This window comes from Ochlerotatus camptorhynchus, unplaced genomic scaffold (assembly GCF_037179485.1).
Source record: "Ochlerotatus camptorhynchus isolate MF236.1 unplaced genomic scaffold, CSIRO-AGI_Acam_v1.1 ptg000085l, whole genome shotgun sequence".
NCBI classification, from domain to species: domain Eukaryota; kingdom Metazoa; phylum Arthropoda; class Insecta; order Diptera; family Culicidae; genus Ochlerotatus; species Ochlerotatus camptorhynchus.
Genome location: NW_027040575.1, coordinates 5,847,869 through 5,872,324, shown reverse-complemented (window position 1 = coordinate 5,872,324; position 24,456 = coordinate 5,847,869). Strand labels below are relative to the sequence as shown.

General features: G+C 37.1%; 4 protein-coding genes across 4 annotated transcripts; 2 read left to right on the top strand and 2 right to left on the bottom strand.

The window, feature by feature from the left end:
* Positions 1–1,254: 1,254 nt before the first annotated feature.
* On the top strand, positions 1,255–12,747 carry LOC135698347 (endoplasmic reticulum-Golgi intermediate compartment protein 3-like). The gene is made up of 6 exons (XM_065218263.1): positions 1,255–1,387; positions 1,454–1,612; positions 1,677–1,890; positions 1,958–2,319; positions 12,083–12,284; positions 12,515–12,747. The coding sequence occupies exons 1-6, from the start codon at positions 1,300–1,302 to the stop codon at positions 12,648–12,650; spliced, it is 1,161 nt and encodes a 386-aa protein (XP_065074335.1). The 5' UTR covers positions 1,255–1,299; the 3' UTR covers positions 12,651–12,747.
* On the bottom strand, positions 2,294–3,020 carry LOC135698349 (reactive oxygen species modulator 1-like). Its single transcript, XM_065218265.1, has 2 exons — positions 2,747–3,020; positions 2,294–2,521 (listed from the first exon to the last, which is right to left on the bottom strand). The coding sequence occupies exons 1-2, from the start codon at positions 2,881–2,883 to the stop codon at positions 2,413–2,415; spliced, it is 246 nt and encodes an 81-aa protein (XP_065074337.1). The 5' UTR covers positions 2,884–3,020; the 3' UTR covers positions 2,294–2,412.
* LOC135698348 (transcription termination factor 3, mitochondrial-like) lies at positions 12,683–13,921 on the bottom strand. Its single transcript, XM_065218264.1, has 2 exons — positions 13,107–13,921; positions 12,683–13,039 (listed from the first exon to the last, which is right to left on the bottom strand). The coding sequence occupies exons 1-2, from the start codon at positions 13,888–13,890 to the stop codon at positions 12,762–12,764; spliced, it is 1,062 nt and encodes a 353-aa protein (XP_065074336.1). The 5' UTR covers positions 13,891–13,921; the 3' UTR covers positions 12,683–12,761.
* Positions 13,922–22,508: 8,587 nt separating this feature from the next.
* Positions 22,509–24,375, top strand: LOC135698381 (U4/U6 small nuclear ribonucleoprotein Prp31-like). Its single transcript, XM_065218339.1, has 5 exons — positions 22,509–22,920; positions 22,985–23,189; positions 23,251–23,505; positions 23,574–23,937; positions 24,001–24,375. Exons 1-5 carry the CDS (start codon positions 22,548–22,550, stop codon positions 24,337–24,339), a joined length of 1,536 nt encoding a protein of 511 aa, XP_065074411.1. The 5' UTR covers positions 22,509–22,547; the 3' UTR covers positions 24,340–24,375.
* Positions 24,376–24,456: the final 81 nt, after the last annotated feature.

The window sequence follows — 24,456 nt, the reverse complement described above, 5'->3', positions numbered from 1 at the left end:
CACGCAATATAAAAATGATTGCACATTCTGTCCTGCGCTTCCAGTTCTTTAGAGATGTCTCGAAGAATTGAATTGAAGACATGTATTTAACAATTTTAAGAGTAGAATATATTTTCAAAAATGGGGAAAAAGTACCTGCTTTTAATTTTTGGATAATATAGATTGCTGACGTTTATCGTACGCACACTACGTCGCGTATTCGCGAGCGTATACGTATACGCAAAATGTTTTCATCGGGGAAAAAAATTTCATAGCGGAAAATTTTCCCGATAAAAACAAATCACTGACACATACTTCAGCAATTTATATACCCATTTTTGACAGTTAACTTAAAAATATGAGTACAAGAAACCCATTTAATGGGTACTTTTGAGTTAGTGTGTAGAGGGCTTCCAACAATCCACTTTTTTGCGTTACATGATATTTTAACTGGCTCTAATGGTAAGCATCTAATGTCAAATGGGGGTTATTCAGATTTTATAGCGGGCTAGCGTAAAAAGTTGGATTGTTCTGTCCAGCAAACCCAAATCTGGGTAAAACGCTGTCCAGACTGGAGAGTTATAACATGTTATAACGGTTGTCAACTAATTGCAACACAGAAACCACCATCAAGATAGCGCTATAACATGTTATAACTCTGTAGTCTGAACGTACTATAAAACGCTGTCCAGACTGGAGAGTTATAACATGTTATAACGGTTGTCAAATAATTGCAACACAGAAACCACCATCAAGATAGCACTATAATATGTTATAACTCTGTAGTCTCAACGTACTATACGTTCAGACTACAGAGTTATAACATGTTATAGCGCTATCTTGATGGTGGTTTCTGTGTTGCAATTATTTGACAACCGTTATAACATGTTATAACAGTTATAACATGTAATAACGGTTGTCAAATAATTGCAACACAGAAAGTTACTCTCCAGTCTGGACAGCGTTTAAGTTGATATCCTAAATTAGGGTTTTTTGTTCTTGCGTGTACTTGTCGCGAATATGATGTAAGTGTTCGACATTTATACGGTTTCCCATATTGTACCACCTCTATGTATGTCAGTTGCCTCGAATAAAGCCGGTTTTCAATTTTCGTAACGTCATACAATTTTTTAATCAAAACAAAAAAAAATCACAAACGAAGCTTTTATCGATGGTGGTTATTGACGTGGTGGATACGTGTTTTTTTATCAGACTCTTAATTTATTTCCAGTGGATTTAAGAAGCGGTAATTTTGTTTTGTCAAATCTTCTTCTTGAAACGCGTGTGAATAATATCTGTTTGAAATTGAATTATACCATCATGGCTTTACTGGATTCTCTACGCCGGTTTGACGCGTACCCAAAAATTGATAAGGAGTTCAGCATTAGAACTGTTGGTGGGGCTACATGTAAGTGATTAATATTAAAATTCAGAATATTCTCAAGTAGAGAAATCAATCGTTTTCTACTTACAGTAACATTTATTAGCGGAACGATTATCATTGTTCTTATTTATTCGGAGCTTATATCCTACTTAACGCCAGTCGTTACCGATGAGCTTTTCGTGGACTCAACACGGGGGCAAAAACTGAAAATTAATTTGGATTTTTACATTCCTCGAATCTCATGCGATTGTAAGTTACACTGTGACAAACGTAAGCAATTTAAGAATTAAAAATTAATTCCATTTTTTATTAGATGTATCCCTAGATGCTCAAGATGCTACCGGCGAACAGCACCTACATATTGAGCATACAATTTATAAAAGAAGGATGGATCTTCAGGGAAATCCAATAGAAGAGCCAAAAAAAGAAGATATACAAGCGCCCAAACCACGCATCGAAACCACCGAAACTCCATCTACGGATGATAAATGTGGCTCATGCTATGGAGCTCAAAAGAACAGTTCCCAGTAAGTATTGAGTTATGTTTTTTTTTCATAACCCCTTGTGTAAATCATTCGTCTGGTTTCACAACAGTTGCTGTAATACTTGCCAAGACGTAATCGATGCCTACCGAGACAAGCAATGGAATCCTACATTGGAAGATTTCAAACAATGTCAGAATGATGTTATGATTGGTAAAAAGAGTCTCGAATCCAAAGCATTTAGCGAGGGATGTCAGGTCTATGGGTCAATGCAGGTGAACCGAGTGGGTGGAAGCTTCCACATTGCGCCGGGAAAAAGTTTCTCTATTAGTCACATTCACGTACATGACGTACAACCTTTCTCTTCAAGTCGGTTTAATACGTCCCATCGAATTAATACACTGTCGTTTGGAGAGGAGTTCGGCTACGGACAAACTAGACCATTGGATTTCACGGAGGAAACTGCCCACGAAGGTGAGTAGAACATTGTTTTATTGCTGTTGACATGCTCCTTTCCTTTGGTTGTTGGTTTATAATTGGTTTCGTTAACATATTATTTAAAGTAATTTAACATCTAATTCCGGTTCCAATTGCCATGAAGGTGCCGAATGTGCCGCCACCTTGGATCATGGTTTTGCCGACGTTGTTGATCAACTCACGCCCTCGTAGTCCGTATCTGTAAAAGAATTAAGTTATTCGACACATTATCCTATGGTATTAACGTGCATTATAGATGCAACATAATGCATATCCAGCGTTAACATGCTTGAATATAAAGTAACTAATGTAGGTTTGTTACCTATTTAGATTTTTTTTTTCAAGTTTGAAACAATAGGTAAAGCACAATGCAATTTTAGCAATTTGCATATTAAGAATACTTATTAGAAACTAAGTTGTATACCTCAAAGCAGAAAATCCACCAAACAATGCACCGCTGGCCATTCCTACGCAGAAACCGATGGTAAATCCTGTTTTCATCCGATCGAAACAGGACGGCTGTTGGTTCTGTCCATACATGCTTCCCGGAACAGCTGGCATTTTTGCAACGATGTGAGATTGAAGTGACTGATCTACAGACACGATTTTTAATGATTTTAAATGCTTAATACAGGAATTTTCTAGGTGCAACGCAGGAAAGCAATAGTTCTGATGTGTGATCGCATTAAATCACGTAATCTTGTGAGTAAAGTTTGACTGAATTTTGACAGTGACAATTTTTTGACAAGAGTTAATCACCCGCCTCGCCGAAGCGTTATAATATATTATATATAGCGTTTATGGCACATCAGGAATATTAGAGATGCGAACAGCTATACAATTCCGCGAGCACTGCACTGGGCAAAATAGGCAAAATATCAACCCTTACACGGCCGATGAGAGTAACTCAGTAAGTCGAATTTAACTCAAAATTGCGCAAAAAGTGCACTTAGGCAAAAGAACTTAGCCACAAGAAATCGGCATGAATTCCATTGGTTTGATTTATGAAAAACAATGTTGACAAAATAAATAATTAAACGGAGCAGACTGGAGCCGAACCATGAACGTTGAGACTACGAAGCACTTTTGTTCCCTCAATAGTTTTCGGATATGCAAATAACACGGGGGCAACAATCAAGCATTTCGTCATTGCTCACATCAATGTGATGATTATAGGGGTTAGGATGACTGCAACAGACTCTCGAACAGACTACTCTTTCTAGCATTCAGCACTGCGATGCAAGTGTGAAAGAGTAAGCTGTTTTGTTCTGTCGTACTTCCGTCAGTTTTACCGCTGTCAGTATGTCCAAAAGTGTCAGATTGGCATCAACGAGAGTACAATTTTTAGGAAAAATTCCAAGGGGTGCGTGGAAAATGCAATTCATATGTCGATATGACATTTCGGCGATTGTGACTAACATTAAGACTTATGTCTTTCGGGTTTTTGTGACATTCGGGCGCATGTTATAGAAGAGCAGTTCCAGGCAAAATAGCGAAACAAAAATTAATTTTTGGATCGATCTACTCTGATTTGTATTGCGTAATTGTTTGTTATGGGAAATTATTCACATTTTTGCTAAAATTCGGCCATTTTGGAGCTTGTGAATTTTTAAAAATTACGTACATGAAATTAAAAATATGTATATAACACGGAAACGACATTTCTGACCGAAATGACGTCTAAGACAAAGGTCTAGAGAAAAATTATTTCATGTAAAAATAAACAAAAAATGTTTTATTATACGTAACATTTGATAACGGCAATGAAAAATGTATCGGTTTTTGATGACGATGTATTCATCTGAAAGAGCTTTGTTTTCTGAGCACAACCATATTTTTTTTTCGATCTGTCTATGTCAAATCAAGATAACTAACTAATTAAGCTGTTTGATACTAAACGAACATTTGATAACGGCACAAAAGCTTTTGTAAACAAACTTTGTAAGGCCCTTTGCACACGAACCAAAGGACGCCCACGCAGGGCATCTGATCGTTCCTTTATTCTAGCGAACGGCAGCAGCAGTATGAATTCAATTTCACCACTCCCTTATGTGCGGTAATTTGTATACCATCCAATACCCCCACACTACGCTTTGCATTCATACATACCGATGCACAGTAAAGCGAATAGATACCAAAAAGCATTCCCACTTTCTCTTCTTCAAAATCCTCTCCCGTACAGTCGCTCCCTTTCGCTCTGGTTTCATTCCCATTTTGATTTCATTCAGGTTCCTTTTTGACGTAGGACTACGTCTTTAATTTCTATACTGGGGGACACATTAAAAAATCAAAATTCAGGCATGTAACGAAAAATCCCAAACACGGACGCAACGATAGAGCGCAAATCGATAAAACGACACATTGCGCATGCTCACATGAGCGAGCTCAATGCTCGGTTGATCGACCAATCAAAGGAAGGGAGGAGAAAAGGAGTGGTAATAAAAACGCTTGCCAAAACGTTTTCTTCGTCATGTGCTTTCGAGCACCGGACAGATAAGCGTCGGACACGACGTTTGAGTGGAACACAGGGTGTCGACTACCTGTAATCTTCAAGTAGATTATGCGTCTGCTCGATCCAGCTGTGTCCAACAAAAATCAATCCCTTGAGCGCATTGCATTGGAGTGCCTTTGAGTAAATGCAAGAACGATTAAGAGTTAAGCTGGGTTTAGATAATTCAGTTGAATTCAATTGGCTTGAAGAGTTGAGCCTAGATCACATTTTTTTTCAATTATTCGAGTCAGTTAAATGGCATAGTATGAATTCAACTGAGTTGATCAATTGAAACCCAGCTTTAAGAGAAGATAATGATTTTGGCTGAATACATCTAGTTCTTGTTCTTAATTGTGTTCTTAACAGCTTGATTAGCTCAGAGAACTAACTAAATGAGAATCCAGGATATTGGTCTTGCTTTTGAGTTTTTTTTTCTTGGAGTAGCACTTTTATGATTGAATAATGATTCAAAGATACGTAGACAAGCATTGCTTGGACAGCATAGAGGGGCTGTAGTAAGTATTCTAGGTCTTCATTGTTAACCTGGTTAGCTCGTAAAATTAGTTCACAGTAAAGTTTTAGTATGGTAATGTTGCTGCTATTGCAATTTAGATGGAATTAACTAACAGAACTTTGGAGATGAAAGCGTTGTGTTTACTTTATCCCACCGGAAGAATCCGCCCGTGAATTATCTTTTGGAATATTATCCGGAATAATTTTCTTACGGAGCTGGGTCTCAAAATGTGCTCAAAGCAAATAAAATATAATGGGATTAAAAACAAGTGTTTCATACGTGAAACGCAGAGTGACCAGTGAACCGGGAAACCGGAAAAATCTGGAATTTGAAGTCACCGGGAAAATCCCATGAATTTAATTGACAAATCTGAAAAAAATACCTCGTCCTCTCTTGGAAAAAAAATATGATTTCAAGACCCTTGAGCTGGTCTAGATTTTCAGGATAACTACAGCCACTTTGAAGAACAATTAAGAGAATTTAAGTTTTTGCCAAAGCAAATTTGAGCTGATTCTAGAATGAATTCTAGAGATAACACCAAGGTATTTCAGAGAATATGTTCTAGGTAGCTTTAGGAAAATCTCTAGGAGGGTTTTTACTAGATCTCCCAAGAGTGAAGAGGATGTCAGGAATCTTGAAAAATATCAAGGAACGCGAATTTTGAATTCCAAAATAATTATGCGAAGATCTATAAGGATAGTCGGAGTATAATTCCAAGCGCATTTCGAAAGGAATTTCTAGAGCATATTAATGAGAATTCCATGCAATGTTCAGAAGAATTTAGAGGAGCATTGCAAGATAATTCTGAGCAAAATTTGAAAATAATTCTCGGCGGGAGAATTTCCCCTGCCAGATGGTGTTGGCAGGGAAGGGGGATTACAAGTTTTGCTCACAAAAGCTAATAGTCCCTTTTCAATTGTTGGTCTGAGGTGAATTTCATGCGAATTTAAAAATGAAGCTCCAGTGAATTCTTAGAAAGAGTTTAAAATTAGAAGGAAGGATGAATTTTAAGAATTTTTTGGAGTGTTCTACAGAGAATTTCTGTACTATCATAAAAACAATTTCAAGGGATTTCCAGATAGAATTTCGAATTTATTTTAGAAGGATTCTTGCGAGATCTCTGTGAAAGGAAATTAATGTAAAGGAAAGACATGAGAACAATCAAATAAAAGCTTGTAAAGTTTTGAGCGAAATTTTCGTACACAAATTGTGAAAACTTCGAACCTGTCGCAGATCCAAATTCAAGATCCAGCAAAGGTGCTGCTGTCTTAGAAGCTACCCATTTAACCTTCGGCTTCGTTGCTTTTAGTTTTGTGCATAGTTAAAATACATAAGCCGCGATAATTTTCAAAATTCTGGAAGAAAAACGGGAAAATTGCTAATCGAGATTTGCTGGTCACCATGAAGATGATTTGGATGAATTTATGCCCCTTGGGTAGAATGCGGATCCAACTCGTTTTTGGCAACATGAGATTTCTGTCGTTTTTGCAATCTATAAAATGTATGGAACGCTTTATTTAATTTGGAATTGTACTGGACCACTCTTCGTGGGTTAGAGGTCCGTGTGGTATTTTTGAAAAAATGTACATAAATGTACCAATATATTTTGAGGAAAGTTATAGCTGATGGGGTTGTGTTGCCACTGCACCTCGAATTTTTTGAAAATTACTGGAAAATCAGGGAATATCAAGGAATTTTGTTTTCTTCGTTTAGTCGACACCCTGGGAACGGCACGCATCGCACCAATACGAAGACGACGATGACTACGAAAGCACCCACATCGACCGGAGGAAAGGCTTCCCGCAATAGGAAGCATGACTAGGCCGCCGTCATCCAGTCGGCATCGACTTGCACTGGTGTGGCCACCAATTCAAAACGGAAAGAGTTATTAACTAAATGATCAACATATTTGTTCCGTCCACTAGCGGTCCTACGTCAAGCTTCCGTTCGTGCCCCTAGGCACAGACCCTTCTACTTTTTCGTTTTGGGTTGGGAATGTCCGAAAAAAAAGTCAATGAACGGCATTCATCGAGCAAAGTGGTTGGTGTGTTAGATGCTAAAAAATAATATGTTGGTTTGAAAGAACAATGTTTGGTTTTTGAATAACAACATTCAAGAATCAATATGATTTTTGTTTATCAGAATGAGAGTATTTGAATGAATCTATAGTGCCTTTTCATATAGGATTGTTTAATAAATTTTATTTTTATTAAATTGTCAACCTATTAACTTCTACCTTTTAGAAATTCATCATAAATACATTCGCACGGGTTTCAGACCTTGCACTGGACAGTTTTTTAGCGGACATGTTTGGAGGCTGTCTAGCAGGTTCAAGCAGAGACCCGAAATGTATCCCAAACAAAACGCTTCCAGAACAGTTAAGTGTGTTTTGGATTGCGACAACCACACCATGTCAATGTTTGGGAGTACTGGGTACAGAAGAAAATCATGCAAAAGGATCTCTTTGAAGCAGCTGCTGTAATTTAGGCCGTTCCATCGATGCAAGTTTCAGTGGAACGTGCTTTCAGTGCTCTGGCGTTAACGATTTTAGATCAGCGCACATCCTTGGGTGAAAACACCCTAGAAGATTTGCTCACTATCAAAATAAACCAACCAACTTAAATAATAGAAGTAATGGAATGGTGATGATTTAATGAACTTCAAGGCAACGTGCAATCATTTTTTAACATGCAGAGACATAAAAACCTAAGTCTACTCTACTTAGGTTTTTTTTTATTTCTATGCTTGAAGTTCATTAAATCATCACCCTTCCATTACTTCTATTATTTGAGTTCAACAAGTAGTAGAGTAGATGTTTGGGGCCTCCCTTAGCTCAGTCGATAAGGAGCAGCTACAAAGCAAGATCATGCTGGAAATGGCTGGGTTCGATTCCCGGTCTGGGCCTAGAGTATGATTGGACTTGCCACACAATTATACTACTGCAAAAATGGTACAGGCATCGGAAGCGCTCAATTAATAACTGTGGAAGTGCATCTAGAACACTAAGTTGAGAGCACGAAATAAGCTAATATGCGATAAGCAATAAGCTTGAAATGCGAAGAAGAAGAAGACTAGATGTTTGTATATTTTTTGACTTATTAATGTCATGCCGAGTTCTTATATATCATCATCGTATGACATTTGACGAGTTTAGTCACGTTAGCTCCGTAAATATTAATATTTCAATAGATTTCTTGAGTTCTAAAATGGTATCAAACATCCATTTCCGACTTCTACAAGTTACGCTGTTTCCGGAAATATCCATGTTGTATGGTATTTGCAGGTTCATAGTGTTCTAGTACATCGGAAGTCGTTATCTTGTATTCCAAAATGGCGTCGAAGATCCATTTCTGGCATCTACATTCTGCACCGGTTCCAAAAATATCCATATTGTATGGTATTTGACGAGTATTCATAGTGTTCTAGCATATCGGAGGTCACCATCTTGGATTTCAAAATGACATCGAACATCCATTTCTGGTATCTACATTCCACACCGGTTCCGGAAATATCCATATTGTAAGGTTTTTGACGAGTATTTATAGTATTCTAGCATACCTGAAGTCGCCATCTTGGATTCCAAAATGGCGTCAAACACCCATTTCTGGCATCTAAATTCCGCACCGGTTCCGGAAATATCCATATTGTATGGTATTTATCCAGTATTCATAGTATTCTAGAATATCGGAAGTCACCATCTTGAATTCCAAAATGGCGTCGAACATACATTTCTGGCATCTACATTCCGCACCAGTTCCGGAAATACCCATATTGCATAATGTTTGACGAGTTTTCACAGTTTTATAGCAAACATAGGTCGCCATCTTGGATTCCAAAATGGCGTCAAACTTCCATTTCCTGCATCTACATGTCACACCGGTTCCAAAAATACTCATATTGTGTGGTATTTGACAAGTTTAATTGTTTGCCTAATCGTGCGGGAGTCCTTCATTTACGCGAAATCCGCGTCGCGGATCGCTGTTTTCCAACGCTTAACCCCCTTAATATGACTGCCGATGTATAAAAAAAGATATCATCGAGATGAATCGTATCATACGTATATATTCCAATCGCTGCTATTTCACACTGGAAAGGAAAATAATGTGTGTGCGAAATGCTTCCGTGCGGTAGCCGATAGGTAATCCGTCTGAATTTACAGCTCCCGCAGTTGGCGATCAACTTGACCAAAGCAGAAGGAATGAATTTAAAAATCGGCATCTGCAAAGCAACTGCACAAAGCACAATGCAGCGTAGAAAGGAAATCTGACTGTTTTTAGATCCCATTCAGTGCGACTGTTTTTTCATCAGGTTCAGTGAATGCCGATCACTGCGAATGATGAATGCGGAAAATGTACAAGTTCATGCAGTCACAGGCAGAATGCGTTCCCTTTTCAAGCCCTGCGCCCACGCAAACCAGTATCGCTTTCGGAAAGGTAAGAGTTGCCCCTACCCGATGATGTTGTTGGTTTGCGTGAGCGTACTTTGGTTCGCGTGTAAATGGCCTTACAAAGTTTGTTTACAAAAGCTTTTGTGCCGTTATCAAATGTTCGTTTAGTATCAAACAGCTTAATTAGTTAGTTATCTTGATTTGACATAGACAGATCGAAAAAAAATATCGTTTTGCTCAGAAAACGAAGCTCTTTCAGATGAATACATCGTCATCAAAAACCGATACATTTTTCAAAATTAAGGGATTTTTTTGTTTGGAAAATTTAAAGACGTAATTTCGTAAGTTCCAAAAGATGAACCAGCCTCTGACTGAAAGTCTCCCTAATAAAGATAACCTAACCTAACCTTCGTAAGTTCCACAATGGTAAATTTTATCAAAAATGTGAATCATTTCCCATAACAAACAATAATGCAAAGTTTCATGCAAATCGAAGAAGGTCGAGCTTCCGATTCGTCATTTGGCGTGAACTGCTCAGTACCGAAAAATACATAATAAATAAATAATGTCATCATCTTTTCTGGAGAATGGTTTTCGGGAGAATGTTATAGAACCGATTAGTTTTCCATATCCCGTGCAAAATCCCTTGTGTAGCAAACATTTTTCACAAAAAAATATCACTCTTCAATTCTCAACCGATTTTGCTGAGACAAATTACAATAGATTATCATTTGCTTCTAGTTTTTGACTATGTAAAGATTTTTCGAAGTTTTGGTATAATTTTATTCTGTTTTGTAAATTTCTTGAGGTCAAAACGGTTTTAATAAAAGTAATTTTAATATTTTAAAAGCGTTTTTAAATTATGCTTACCCTTTACTTAATAAAAAAAAACTAGAAGCAATTTCTGATCGCTTGGAAGTTGTACCATAGAGGTAACTCTAAGACTAGAAGGTCCCGAAATAACGTGCTCAACTTTTTGGCTCAGCTCTGGTACTCTCTTCGGTCCCAAGCTAATCGATTCACCCCTCGAAACAAAGGAAAACCCAATAACCCCTCATTTTACCTGTCAAACTTTCATAGCGAATCAAAACAAACATAGTGTAGTACTAGAATTTCGACTAGAATGGGGTAAGTTAATCGTTTGCTTGGGACCAATAGGCTAGTCAAGTAGTGAGCCAATTTAAAATCGTTAGTTTCGTATTGATTGTTGGTTGTACTGCCGTTCTACGCATAACTGTCTCGTGTTACTTTTGGGCATATTATACTTTTATTCATAAAACATTTTTTTTGCATAAACATTCGAATAAAAATGGAAAAACATATTGTTTGTTCTGAGTTTAAAAAAAAAAACTACATCAAGTGTTATTGTCTCCTGTTGAAATTCTAGGCATAACAGTCCTACTAAAACTTGATTGAAGAATGGGACTGATATGTATGCGTTGAATTTCCTGCTGCATAACAGGTTTCTAGGCCAGGCATGGAAAATCATTTGCATTCATTTCGTGCATTCATTTACATTCATTTGTCCCTAACTTTTTTCATCAACAGAATTCCGCAAAATGATGTGTGGAGTTATCATAGGCTTTGTTATTAGCTACAACTTTTTTTTAACAACTCAAATCCGTATCTCTATGCATGACGAACCAGAGCGAACAGAAGCCACTACTGTTTTTCAGTGAATGTATTTTACATTCACTGAAAAACAGTATCAAGTTCTGCCCGCTCTAGTTCGTGATGCATAAGAGATACAGATTTAAATTACAGCCAAAAGTTGTAGCTAATAACAAAACCTACAAAAGCTCTGTACATCATTTTGCGGATTGCCGTTGATGAAATAGTTAGAGGCAAATGAATGTAAATGAATGCATGAAATGAATGTAAATGATTTTCCATGCCTGTTCTAGGCATAACAGTCCCATTGAATATTTTACGTGAAAACAATAATTTAATTTAAAAAAGGCAGTTATGTTCAATTGGGGGTAATATAATATTTTATAGTGACGTATCTGCAATAAGCAAAAGTGATTCGAAACGTTAATCGCGCTTTTTTCTTTTATAAAATTTTAAACATGGGACAGTTATGCGTAGAACGGCAGTGTAGGTAACATAAAAAATAGTCAGGAACTGGCGAAATGGGAGTACGTAATATCAACATTTTCAGAAGGAAAAGGTTGGGTACGATGTACCTGCGACCCCGGTATAGTGGTTATCATCCATATCATATCACGAGTTCAAATCTCATACCCGGAAAAGTCACGAATGAATGACCCACGAGCGTTAGTGACTATGATAGATAAAAAAAAACAAAAACAAAAACAAATTATGTAGGTACCAGATACCAAACATTAAAACCTTTCCTTACTTCCAGGCGCAATCATGTTTCAGTACTACATAAAAATCGTTCCAACGGAATTTGTCCCCTTGAATGGACCTACACTACACACTAATCAATTTTCCGTGACAAAGCATCAAAAGAGTGTATCGGTGATGAGCGGTGAATCTGGAATGCCAGGTATTTTCGTCAATTATGAACTCTCTCCTTTGATGGTCAGGTTTACGGAAAAACGGAAGTAAGTTTTGAACGTGAAGTAAAAGCATATTTCGTTGTCAACATATTTCATTAGGGCGAAACTGCTTTTGTAAACAATGATTTCAACCGCCGATTTCTCGCAAATAAAAGCTCACTCCTGCAAACTAGCCAAACCAGCTGGTGGAGGAAACATTCCAAGCAGTTTCGCCCTTTAAATGTTGATGAAGATTTAACATTTCGTACTAAGATACGATTTCTCTTTCTTTACAGCTCATTCAGCCATTTCGCAACAAATCTCTGTGCGATTATCGGTGGCATTTTCACTGTAGCTGGTATTATCGATTCGTTGCTGTTTACATCAATTCACGCTTTGAAGAGGAAAATCGAACTAGGGAAATTCAGCTAATAGTGACACAACGAGCAACAAAAAACATGATCTGATTCAAAGATGCTTCCAACGCTTATCTTGGTGGATACTTATTTTATTTATACTACCTTATCTTACCGGAGCATAGCATTACAATGTTTTCAAATAGTTGCTGTAGCATTCCATGTTGGATTTGGCAATATTAATTGCAAACTCTATGTCGGTACCTTCTACTAGTGATTTCAAAGAAATATAAAGATCTTTTTTTGGATCATACTGAGCTTTCCCTAAAAATTTCAAAAATCCGTGACGCTGTTTCACACGATGATCTCGTGATTCAAGAATTTCTGGTGTTTTCAGTATCTCTGCGTGGGAAACTTGCATCTTTCGATGTACATAATCAAATCGATATGAAAGCTTGTCCTGATCTATGGATAGAAAAATATTCATGGTTAGATTCAGTTTAATTAAGATCTATAATTAAGTTAAACTTACTTATCATCCACAGTTTTGGTTTACTCAACAGCAACTCCTTCAATTCGTTTTGATCGAAACCCATCTCTTCTTTGATCGAGAAGGTACTTTTCCTTATATGTTCAAGACTATACGTTATAACTCTTGGCTGTTTAGTTGTTAGCAAGCGTACTTCGTCACCCATTAGTTCAAACGTTTTTTGAAAAAATCCTAACCGCCTATCTATCCGCCGAGTGCTTATCATGAGCCAGAATGGATTCTTCGACACAATCCTCGCTACCTGTTCTGGTTGAAACCTTTTCGATTCAAGGTAGTTGATTCGAACCTCCATGTTACCAAGGTCTTCTTTGAATATCAACGGATTTTTGGTGACAAATTCTCCCAGCTGATCCGGCGCAACACCAATTTCGGCAAGAAACTTCAAATGTTCCTTCATATCCCTTTCAAAATCTAGTTGAAGAATAAATTGTGGTATCCCTTTCCGTTTCTCCAGTTTGTGTAGATCCACGCCAAGCTGTACCATTTTTTGTAGAGTGTCGGATTTATTTACGTACGCTGCGAAATTAAACGATGGTTTCGTGTGCGGGTAAAATTCGACGGACCTATCGGCTGAAGCTGGTTCCAAAACCGAGCGAACATCATCACGCAGCATTTGTTTGAATTGCTTCTCCAAATCGTCCTCATACTGTTGAATAGATTGACTTGTAATTAGTGACGTCTTCTCAGCTGCATCATATGCGAAATTCTTTCGTGTAGCAGCGTAAATACTTGTTCTGCACCGCAGAAGTTTAATCACGGAAAACATATTAGTTTAAAATTGTAAGTTTGGTGAAACTTTATGCTTTTAATTTATATTCCAATCTCCGATGTAAACATTATTCTAACACGTGAAATTTCGTCTCACATCCCTCGATTATTAGCGTTAGCCGCCAAGTTGCCGCTTCGCATCTCGATGAGCCATAATCTAGGGGTGGAATTAAAGCATCCATTTTCGGCAGAGTTGCCAGAACTATATTTCGACATCGCAGTGCCAACATTTCAAAGGGGCGTAATTGCTTTTGCACACAATGACTTTAGCCGTCAATTCAGTACCAACATTTCAAAGGGGCGTAATTGCAGTTGTAAACAATGGCTTTAGCCGTCGATTTCTCGCGAATAAAAGCTTACTCATGAAAAATAATGATACTAACAGGTAGATGAATGTTTCTTCTACTAGCTAGCATTGTTAATTTGGAGGGGCAAGCTTTTAGTAGCGAGAAATTGACGGCTAAAGCCATTGTTCACAAAAACAATTACGCCCCTTTGAAATGTTGACACCAAATTTCTCGCGAATGAAATCTTACCTCTCCAAAATAACAATGCTAGCTGGTAGAGGAAACATTGTTCTACCTGCTGGTGTCATTATTTTTCATGAGTGAGCTTTTATTCGCGAGAAATCGACGGCTAAAGCCATTGTTTACAAATACAATTACGCCCCTTTCAAAGGTTGGCACTGATATTCGGTATTATCCGTTCAGCCTAGTACACAGCAAAAAAAAAATTAATATCGATCAATGTAATTCAAGCTGATGTATGAAATAATGATGTAATATCAAAAAGCAGATACAATATTAGATCAATGGATGTAATTTTGTTCGCAAAATCGTTGTACATCGTACAACGTTATATTACACAACCGATGGATTGACCTGGTTGCAGCAATTTAGATGTAATATTCAACAACTTTTTTTTCTGTGTCACTGCAAAAAAAAAATGTAATATCGATCAACGTAATTCAAGCTGATGTATGAAATAATGATGTAATAGCAGAAATCAGATACAATATTACATCACAAGATGTAATTTTGTTCGCAAAATCGGTATATCGTGCAACGTAATATTACACCACCAGTGGAATGAACTCTGTGCAGCTTTTTGGATGTAATATTCAACAACTTTTTTTTTCTGTCTACACTGAAACAAGGACCATGCACAGAAAAAAAAGTTGTTGAATATTTCATCCAGGTTAATCCATCGGTTGTGTAATATAACGTTGTACGATGTACATCGATTTTGCGAACAAAATTACATCCATTGATGTAATATTGTAACTGCTCTTTGCTATTACATCCTTATTTCATACATCAGCTTGAATTACATTGATCGATATTACATTTTTTTTTGCTGTGTAGTTACGAACACTATTTTACAGAAAACAACAATAACTTACTACCGTTAAATCTACTATGAATTCAGTATAGTTGACTATGAATGTTAACAAATTTACTATGAATCTGGCAAAACTACTATACTTGCTCAAAATGCATGGTAATTATGATAGAAATAAAAGTACACTAATTGAATTCCACATATTTTTATTGAAAAATTTCCATGTAAAATTCCACATGATTTTCATGTGACCACACATAAACAGATTACACCCAGAAGCATACATGAAATTTATGGGTCAAATGAATAATATGTGTATCACACAAAAAACAAAAATTGTACCAGTAAAAATATTGACCTTTCAATTTAAAAGTATCAACAAATTCGTTACCCTAACTACGAAGATATTTAATTTAACAATGTAATTTTCAATTCAAAAACGAATGTTTTGATTTTATCTTGTAGTTTTAAAAGCGCAAATTTTCAAATCGAAAATTGTTTTACTGTCAAAATTACTTCTTCATGAGTAGATTTCTACCTTTTATGGGTTATTCTACGGTAGCGTGAGTATATAAAGACAAAACGCGCCAAACAATAGGTGGAACATTTTACCAGCCACCAGCCTGTGCATCGACCCACACAGAAAAACAAAACTACCCACCGCTTGGGTTTTTTAAACTCAAATTTGAGTTATTTGACCTCTGTCCGTTTCATTTCCTCTCGCTATTGTTGTCAAAAATAGAACGAAAGATTCGACTCAACCGTCTAGTTCCGTACAAGAAGCCAAAATTGAGTAATATGCGATATACCCAAATTTGAGTTAATTGAACTTAATTTTGGGTAGAAAAAATTGAAAATAACTTAGTGATGGGTAATTTTTTTTGCCGTGCTTAAATGCAAACTACTTTGAGCCGGTTTACCCAAATTTGGCTTATCGTACGGAACATGGGAGATGAGTGAAAAGAACTTAATTTTGGGTTGTTTTGAATTTCTGTGCATGCAACAGTTCAGTATTGAAATTATTCCCTGTATCGATCAAGAATAAAATATTGTATCTTTCAGTAGAATCCGGTCGTCCATTAGAACGTGAAAACCTACCTGGAACTACCTGAAGGACGTCTATACGGCTCTAGAAACGAGCAGCTCGCCAATGCCGGTAGTGGAATGGAACACGAACACAAAAAACTCTCGAACAGACGCAAACCTCGCAAATGTCCGACAAAGATTCCAGTAAGTGACCTTAAATTTCCTCCTGCTTGGACAAGATTATTTCAGATTACCCCTCACTTTTACACTCTCATTAATTTCTATATACCATTCTAGATTAGATCCACGACGCTTCGCTGGCTGCTTCCCACATAGAACATATCCTCAGCGAAGCCACCAGTTCACTGAGTTTTGTTGCTCCGTACTGGACCACAACAGACATGGATGATGCAGTTCAAAATCTGACTGCTGCTATACGAGGTCTATCTAACCATACAAAAATCTAATAATTATCATGTAAACTGTAAAAACATTCAATATAAAAACATAAATTTATTTTTGGAACATGAAATTGAAGCACAAAAATAGGAATTTTATAATTAATAGATTTTTAAATGAAAATTTTGATTGTTATGATTGAAAATGCTGGTATTCATACTGAAAATAGTGATTTTTTTAATTCGAAATGGTACATATTATTGTAACAGTAAGGAACTTTTATGTTAATAGTTTGTTTTGGTTAAAAAATGATCAACTTTTAATTTCAACACTGTGATGCTTTTGATTTGACAGTAGTACAATTCATTTTGAAAGTTCAAACTTTTAAAAGTAGTGAGTGGACTACTTTTGATTTGACTGTTGGCTAACTTTTATTTTGAAAGCTAACCGCTTTCTACCAAAAAGAACCAACGCAAACTGTTAATTCTACCAACGATTTTTTTAATTTCATCAACGATAATTTTTTGTGTGTACTAGACTGATGCAAAATTTGACTTTTTCGCTCCACAGTGCTTAAATGGTTTCAAATCGGGTCCTGATTAGCCTCCCAAAGTTACAGCTCATTTGGTTAGAAACAGACTTCGCACAAGCCATTTGAAGTTTACATGTAAATTACTATAGGAAATCCCAACCTTTTGTTCATTGCCTTCTAGTCTTTTTCCATATAAGGCTACAAAACAGTTCGATAGCCACTCTTATAGAAAATTTTCTCAGCTACAACTTTGCTGAAGTTCATTTCTATGTAAAACGAGACAGGAAAAAGTTATTAATTATTTAAGAGATTGGTAAACTTATGACATGATTAAGCAGCTGCTCTGTAGGCAACACTGTATTTTGTAGTGTGACATAGTAGCCATGATTTTTGTGTCCTATTCAAAGCCCCAGAAACACCAATGTTGCCTGCTGAGCAGTTGATTGAGCATGATCATAAGACATCAGCGCATTGAACCATTGATAACTTTCGATCCTTGCATTTAATCAAAAAGTGGTCTTCAGCAAAGTTGTAGCTGGGAAAATTTACTACAAGTACAGTTGAAAGTTTTTGAAGCAGACCGATATGGTGAATTATTAGATAGACATGAACAAAAATCTTGGTTTTACCATAGTAATTCCCATACAAACTTCAAATGGTTTGTGCCATCTCAGTTTCTCACCAAATGGGTTCAAATTTTGAGAGGTTAGTCAAGATCCGATATGGAATCGTTTAAGTTGGTTTAAGTATTGTGGAGCGAAAATTTCAAATTTTGCATCACTCTAATGTGTACCCCGTAACATGGGTAGATCACCTTTTCGTGGTACGTTACGAGATGTAAGATCTACCACCGATTCCTAGTCCTTGCTACTTCAAACTACTGTGTTACCTGACTTATAACGAATATACGTTCTATACGAGTACCCCGAATACAACGTAAGACTCGTCTAATTTTGCATAGCATTTGCAATGTAAAATTAGACGAACTATACGTTGTATTCGGGGTACTCGTATAGAACGTATATTCGTTATAAGTCAGGTAACACAGTAGGGTTCTGATGCGTGGTCATTATCGGTGTCATACCTTAATTTTGTTGCTAAGGAATCCAATTTTGACTGACAAAGGGGCGCGCCTTTGGAGGGTGTTTCAACACTCCGAAGGGTATAAATAGTGGGACCTTTAGAGTGGCAACTGTAAAAAATCGAATAATACTTCATCATTTCTCAATAATGATGGAGTAATACCAACAATCAATACGAAACTAACGATTTTAAATTGGCACACTACTTGACTAGCCTATTGGTCCCAAGCAAACGATTAACGTATCTCATTCTAGTCGAAATTCTAATACTACGCAATGTTTGTTTCGATTCGCTATGAAATTTTGACAGATAAAATGAAGGGTTATTGGTTTTTCGTATGTTTCGAGGGGTGAATCGATTAGCTTGGGACCGAAAATAGTACCAGAGCTGAGCCAAAAAGTTGAGCACGTTTCTTCGGGACCTACTACCAACAATCAATACGAAACTAACGATTTTAAATTGGCTCACTACTTGACTAGCCTATTGGTCCCAAGCAAATCGATTAACGCACCCCATTCTAGTCAAAATTCTAGTACTACACAATGTTTGTTTTGATTCGCTATGAAAGTTTGACAGATAAAATGAGGGGTTATTCGACTTTCCTATGTTTCGAGGGGTGAATCGATTAGCTTGGGAAAGAAGATAGTACCAGAGCTGAGCCAAAAAGTTGAGCACATTTCTTCGGGACCTACTACTTTTTTCCTTCTTGTTTACATTCGGCAAACTTAACCGAAAACGGCCTGCAAGCGGTGAAACCGAAGTAGATGGTCCGGAAACCCACACAAGCAAGTGTTCCAAGCTCGACAAAACCGGTGGAACATCACAATATTAACATAGAGGTAACTCTAAGACCACTGGGTCCCGAAGAAAATCATTATTATTTTTGGCTCACTCAGTACCAGAACAACGGTCCCAAGCAGTCCCAAGCTATTTCACTCACCCCTGCATGTTCTGCATGAATCCACACACCCCTGATGTTATCTGTCAAACTTTCATAGCGAATCAAAACAAACATAGTGTAGTAATAGAATTTCAACTAGAATAGGGTACGTTAATCGTTTGCTTGGGACCAATAGGCTACTAAAGTGGTGAGCCAATTTAAAATCGTTAGTTTCGTATTGATTGTTGATATTAACGTCAATCCGTCGTTTCTGATGCCGATCCCCATATCATCCTCACCCCCCACTCGACGTCGAAAAAAAAACAGATCATCCCCGAACACTAAACTTAGAAAGACAAAATGACGTTAATATCACAAAGTTTCATCGGTTTTACTGAACTGGATAGGATCGGACACCCACCCCGACGGCCCCCCGGATCCAAACATCCACAGACTTTCCATAATCGCAGGAATTTCCATTTATTTGCTATCCATTTTATTTTGATTTATTCAGAATTCAAATGCTAAAATAATTTCAAAATATCTTTGTTTATTTTAAACATGAAAAGCATGTTTAAAATAAACATATTAATTTTTGATCGCATATAGTTTTCAAATAAATCAAAAATATTCACGTTTATTTTCAACACGAATGTTTTTAAAATAAACGTAACATTATTTTTGTTTTAAACATTGTTATCAATGGATTCAAACATAGAATACGTTTGAAATCAACCTAGTTTATGTTTGTGGCCAGAACAAACTGAGTTTACGTTTAAATTTGCCTCAAATATTTTTGTTTCGACGGTAAATTTTTCTGCGTGTAATACCATAGAGGTAACTCTAAGACTAAAGGGTCCCGAAATAACGTGCTCAACTTTTTGGCTCAGCTCTGGTACTCTCTTCGGTCCCAAGTTAATCGATTCACCCCTCGAAACATAGGAAAAACCACTAACCCCTCATTTTATCTGTCAAACTTTCATAGCGAATCAAAACAAACATTGCGTAGTACTAGAATTTCGACTAGAATGGGGTACGTTAATCGTTTGCTTGGGACCAATAGGCTAGTCAAGTAGTGAGCCAATTTAAAATCGTTAGTTTCGTATTGATTGTTTGTTAAATCGACATTCACTAAACTAAGGATACGGGATATACTACACAGAAAAAAAAGTTGTTGAATATTACATCCAAACTGCTGCAACCAGGTCAATCCATCGGTTGTGTAATATAACGTTGTACGATGTACATCGATTTTGCGAACAAAATTACATCCATTGATGTAATATTGTATCTGCTTTTTGCAATTACATCATTATTTCATACATCAGCTTGAATTACATTGATCGATATTACATTTTTTTTGCTGTGTACAATAGATCAATTTATTGGTCGCAGTAGTGTTAGGTCCCGAAAGTGAAAAAAAAAAAAAATATGTGTGGTTACACATGGTTTTTATGTATACACATATTAAGTATGTGTCCGACACATAGATATCATTTGTTGATTGGCAAATCAAAGTTGGCACTCGTGGAGAATAGAAGAACTATGAGTGTGATGATGGTTTCAAAATTTTACACGGTGAGGTATACGAGTGCAATCTTAAAATAACAAACGAAGTTACAGACGACTAACTGGTGAAGAAATCAATTAAAATAATGTGGTTTGCTGTAGTACAATTTTCTTATAAGCTTGTGCCATCAGTCACCAGATGGGCTAGTTTTTTTTTGTTTTGATTTGAACAAAGAGGATTTTGTGTTCAATGATCTTTGAGAGTGTGCAAAGAGTATACCATTTTGTCATTTTTAATGCATTTTAGCTTTGAGTAGAGTGAAAGAGATAGAACCAAAACATTCTAGTACATTTAGTGTTGCCATGTGGTTCAATCCAGTATTAGTATTGCCATGTGGTACACTGAAAAATTGCAATAGCAGGTTAGTCACCAAAATTTTCGAGCCGCTCCGTCTGTCACTTCGTTTGTGCTTAAAATGCTTTTATTTTGCAATGGAAGCATTTTATTTTAATCTGGTTAATGCTACTAACTTAAGGACTACTCAATAGACGTTATATTATAATATAGCAAAAGTAATTTCTTTTCTGATTTTTAGTTTTTTTTCTTTATTATAGAAATTTTTAGCCATATGGCTAGTTCATCTCTTAGATTTTAAGGTGTATACATAGATTTTCAGGTTTTCTACCACTGTAGCAGCAACCAGAATTATATAAAATGCTCCATTTGCAAAATAAAACCATCTTAAGATTGCATTCGTATACCTCCCCGTGGAAATTTTTGAAACCATCATCACTTTCATAGTTCTTCTATTCTCCACGAGTGTCATACTTTGATTTGCCAATCACATTGCAAAAAATCATGTGTGGGACACATAAAAATAATCATTGAATTTTTATTATTTAGTGTAGTAAAAATAACCATAACGACGTGTTCGGGGTATCATCCAAACCATTTGTGGGGTATTTTACCCATCCGGGATACAGCTCGTTTAGGCCGTTCGCAATGCTGTTGTATTTTATAAGGATTGTTTCAATTTGAAACTAGAACAGAAACGCACCTCTCGCAATGCTGAGTTGCAGTTTCATTATTCGAGCACTATTTTGCACCAGATTTGCAACTGCTCGACTATTCTGTTTTATTTCTGAGCGAGTTTGAAACACGAATGGAACTCTGTTTCAAATTTCTTTGTATGTATTTAAAGATGTTTCGAAGAGCTTCACAAACAACTCTATGAACTTCATAGAAAACAGTAAAGTTTATGGAACTTGATGATTACAAACATCTTTTAGAACTGTGCGTTGCGCTGATCGTTTTGCAGTTTTATTTTTGACAGTTTCAAATTATAGAATTGTCGAGGAGTTATCAGTGATATAGAAATTCTGAATTATATGTCGGTTATCGGTTTATCGGTATTTCTGGCAACGCTGCTGTTCACTCGTCAAAATACAAAACTACCCAAATTTGGGCAGAATCCACTCAGATCGGTAAAAACTGAACCTATCCAAAAATGGGTAAACTATGTTGGGAGTGACAAGTTGACAAATGAACAACGTTGATCGGATTCATGCCAATGTTGTTCATTTGTCAACTTACCACTCCCAACACAGTTTTCCCATTTTTGGGTAGGTTCAGTTTTGACCGATCAGGGTGGTTTTTACCCAAATTTGGGTAGTTTTGAAATAGCGTGTATCCTGTCTCTTCTGCTCGGTAAAATTTTCATCAAATTGTTTTTGTTTTGAATTTTCACTTGATTTTATTTGCGATTGTCATCAATGACAGCAAAGGCAGGCCTCTCAAATCATTTTGTAAACGTTCGTATGGTTTGCAGACACCGCAGACACTGCTTCTTGAGGTAAATTTTAAATTTAAATTAGAAACGTAATTATGTCGCTCGCCGATGAACTTCTGGCCGACCTGGAGGATGATAACGATGAAACCGAGGAACTGCTGGAAACCGTTAAGCAGGAAGCGCCTGACGAGGTCATAGAAGATCTCGCTTTATCCGGCGGTGAAGAGGAAGCGATTATTATGGATGTGAAGGATGAACCGATGGAGGTGGACGTAAAGGTTGCATCGATCCGAGAGATCTGCAAACTACGTGATTCCGCACGACTGTCTAATGTGCTGTCGCAAATAGCAATGTTTGTCAAGAATCCCCGCAAAACATCCGAAATGATTGGAAATGTAGAATCCGATCCCGAGTATCAGCTGATCGTGGAAGCAAACAACATTGCAGTGGATGTCGATAGCGAAATTTGTAAGTAATGCAGAATAATATAACAGTAGCAAAATAAGATGTCATTAAAAATGTTCTTCTATAGCAATAATTTACAAATTTGTGAAGGATAAATATCAGAAGCGCTTCCCAGAATTGGACTCGCTAATCATGGTGGAAATGGATTACGTACGTAGCGTTAAAGAGTTGGGCAATGATCTGGATCAAGCAAAGAATAATGAACGACTGCAGGAGATATTGACTCAGGCAACCATTATGATCGTTTCGGTAACTGCTTCGACTACCCAGGGGTAATGTTTTATTTGTGTTCCAAAGTAGCAGTAATTTCTCTAGCTTTTAAACGTTTTGCAGAACACGTCTTGAACAGCACGAGCTGCAGCAAATTTACGAAGCCTGTGATATGGCAATAGAGCTGAACGATTTCAAAACAAAAATCTTCGAATATGTTGAAAGCAGAATGACATTCATTGCGCCTAATTTGTCCATGATAGTAGGAGCATCTACTGCTGCTAAGCTGGTAGGACTTGCTGGAGGTCTGACCAGGTTATCGAAAATGCCAGCGTGTAATGTTCTTGTCTTGGGAGCTCAGAAAAAAACTTTATCAGGGTAAGAACCTTGGGTCATTATTATAATTACAGAAACAAATATTAATCAACTCGTTCTAATTTTATTAGCTTCTCCAAGGTAGCAATGTTGCCTCACACTGGATATGTTTATTACTCGGATATCGTCCAGGAAACACCACCCGATATGCGTAGAAAAGCAGCCCGTCTGGTGGCTTCGAAAAGCACTTTGGCCGCTCGTGTGGACGCTTGCCACGAAAGTCATCTGGGGGAGATTGGTCAAAGATTTCGTGAAGATATAGAAAAAAAGCTGGACAAACTGCAAGAACCTCCACCGGTTAAATTTATCAAGCCTCTGCCCAAACCAATCGAAGGCGGTAAGAAGAAGCGTGGCGGAAAACGTGTGCGTAAGATGAAGGAGCGTTACGCCATCACCGAGTTCCGAAAGCAAGCCAATCGAATGAACTTCGGCGATGTAAGTTAACCGGTTACAATATGCTATATAACTTTTCAATCAATAGTTTCAATATTCCTTCAGATCGACGAAGATGCTTACCAGGAAGATTTGGGCTATACGCGTGGTACCATTGGCAAAACAGGTACAGGTAGAATACGGCTACCACAGATCGACGAGAAAACTAAGGTTCGAATTAGCAAAACGCTACAGAAAAATCTTCAGAAACAACAACAGGTGTGGGGAGGAAGTACTACGGTGAAGAAACAAGTTTCCGGAACAGCATCCAGTGTGGCATTCACACCGCTGCAAGGATTAGAAATTGTTAACCCTCAGGCGGCGGAGAAACCTGCTAGTGAAAGTACGGCTAAATATTTCTCCAACACATCTGGTTTTCTTTCGGTGGGCAAGAGAACGACGTAGATGAATCAACTTTTCTTTCAATACTATTGCTACTATGTATTGATGTGTAATTGAATTAATGTTTCCTTTAATAAAAATAATATTTTGACTATTTTTTTTGTCGGACAGAAATTGAAA

Excerpts from the sequence above, each read along its gene's own strand:
- LOC135698347 (XM_065218263.1), top strand. The coding sequence starts at position 1,300 with ATGGCTTTACTGGATTCTCTACGCCGGTTTGACGCGTACCCAAAAATT. Across the intron at positions 1,613-1,676 it reads TCCTCGAATCTCATGCGATT|ATGTATCCCTAGATGCTCAA; the intron begins GTAAGTTACACT and ends ATTTTTTATTAG. Across the intron at positions 1,891-1,957 it reads GCTCAAAAGAACAGTTCCCA|TTGCTGTAATACTTGCCAAG; the intron begins GTAAGTATTGAG and ends GTTTCACAACAG.
- LOC135698381 (XM_065218339.1), top strand. The coding sequence starts at position 22,548 with ATGTCGCTCGCCGATGAACTTCTGGCCGACCTGGAGGATGATAACGAT. Across the intron at positions 22,921-22,984 it reads GGATGTCGATAGCGAAATTT|CAATAATTTACAAATTTGTG; the intron begins GTAAGTAATGCA and ends GTTCTTCTATAG. Across the intron at positions 23,506-23,573 it reads CAGAAAAAAACTTTATCAGG|CTTCTCCAAGGTAGCAATGT; the intron begins GTAAGAACCTTG and ends TAATTTTATTAG.
- LOC135698349 (XM_065218265.1), bottom strand. The coding sequence starts at position 2,883 with ATGCCAGCTGTTCCGGGAAGCATGTATGGACAGAACCAACAGCCGTCC. Across the intron at positions 2,522-2,746 it reads GGTGGATTTTCTGCTTTGAG|ATACGGACTACGAGGGCGTG; the intron begins GTATACAACTTA and ends ATTCTTTTACAG.
- LOC135698348 (XM_065218264.1), bottom strand. The coding sequence starts at position 13,890 with ATGTTTTCCGTGATTAAACTTCTGCGGTGCAGAACAAGTATTTACGCT. Across the intron at positions 13,040-13,106 it reads ACCAAAACTGTGGATGATAA|ATCAGGACAAGCTTTCATAT; the intron begins GTAAGTTTAACT and ends TTCTATCCATAG.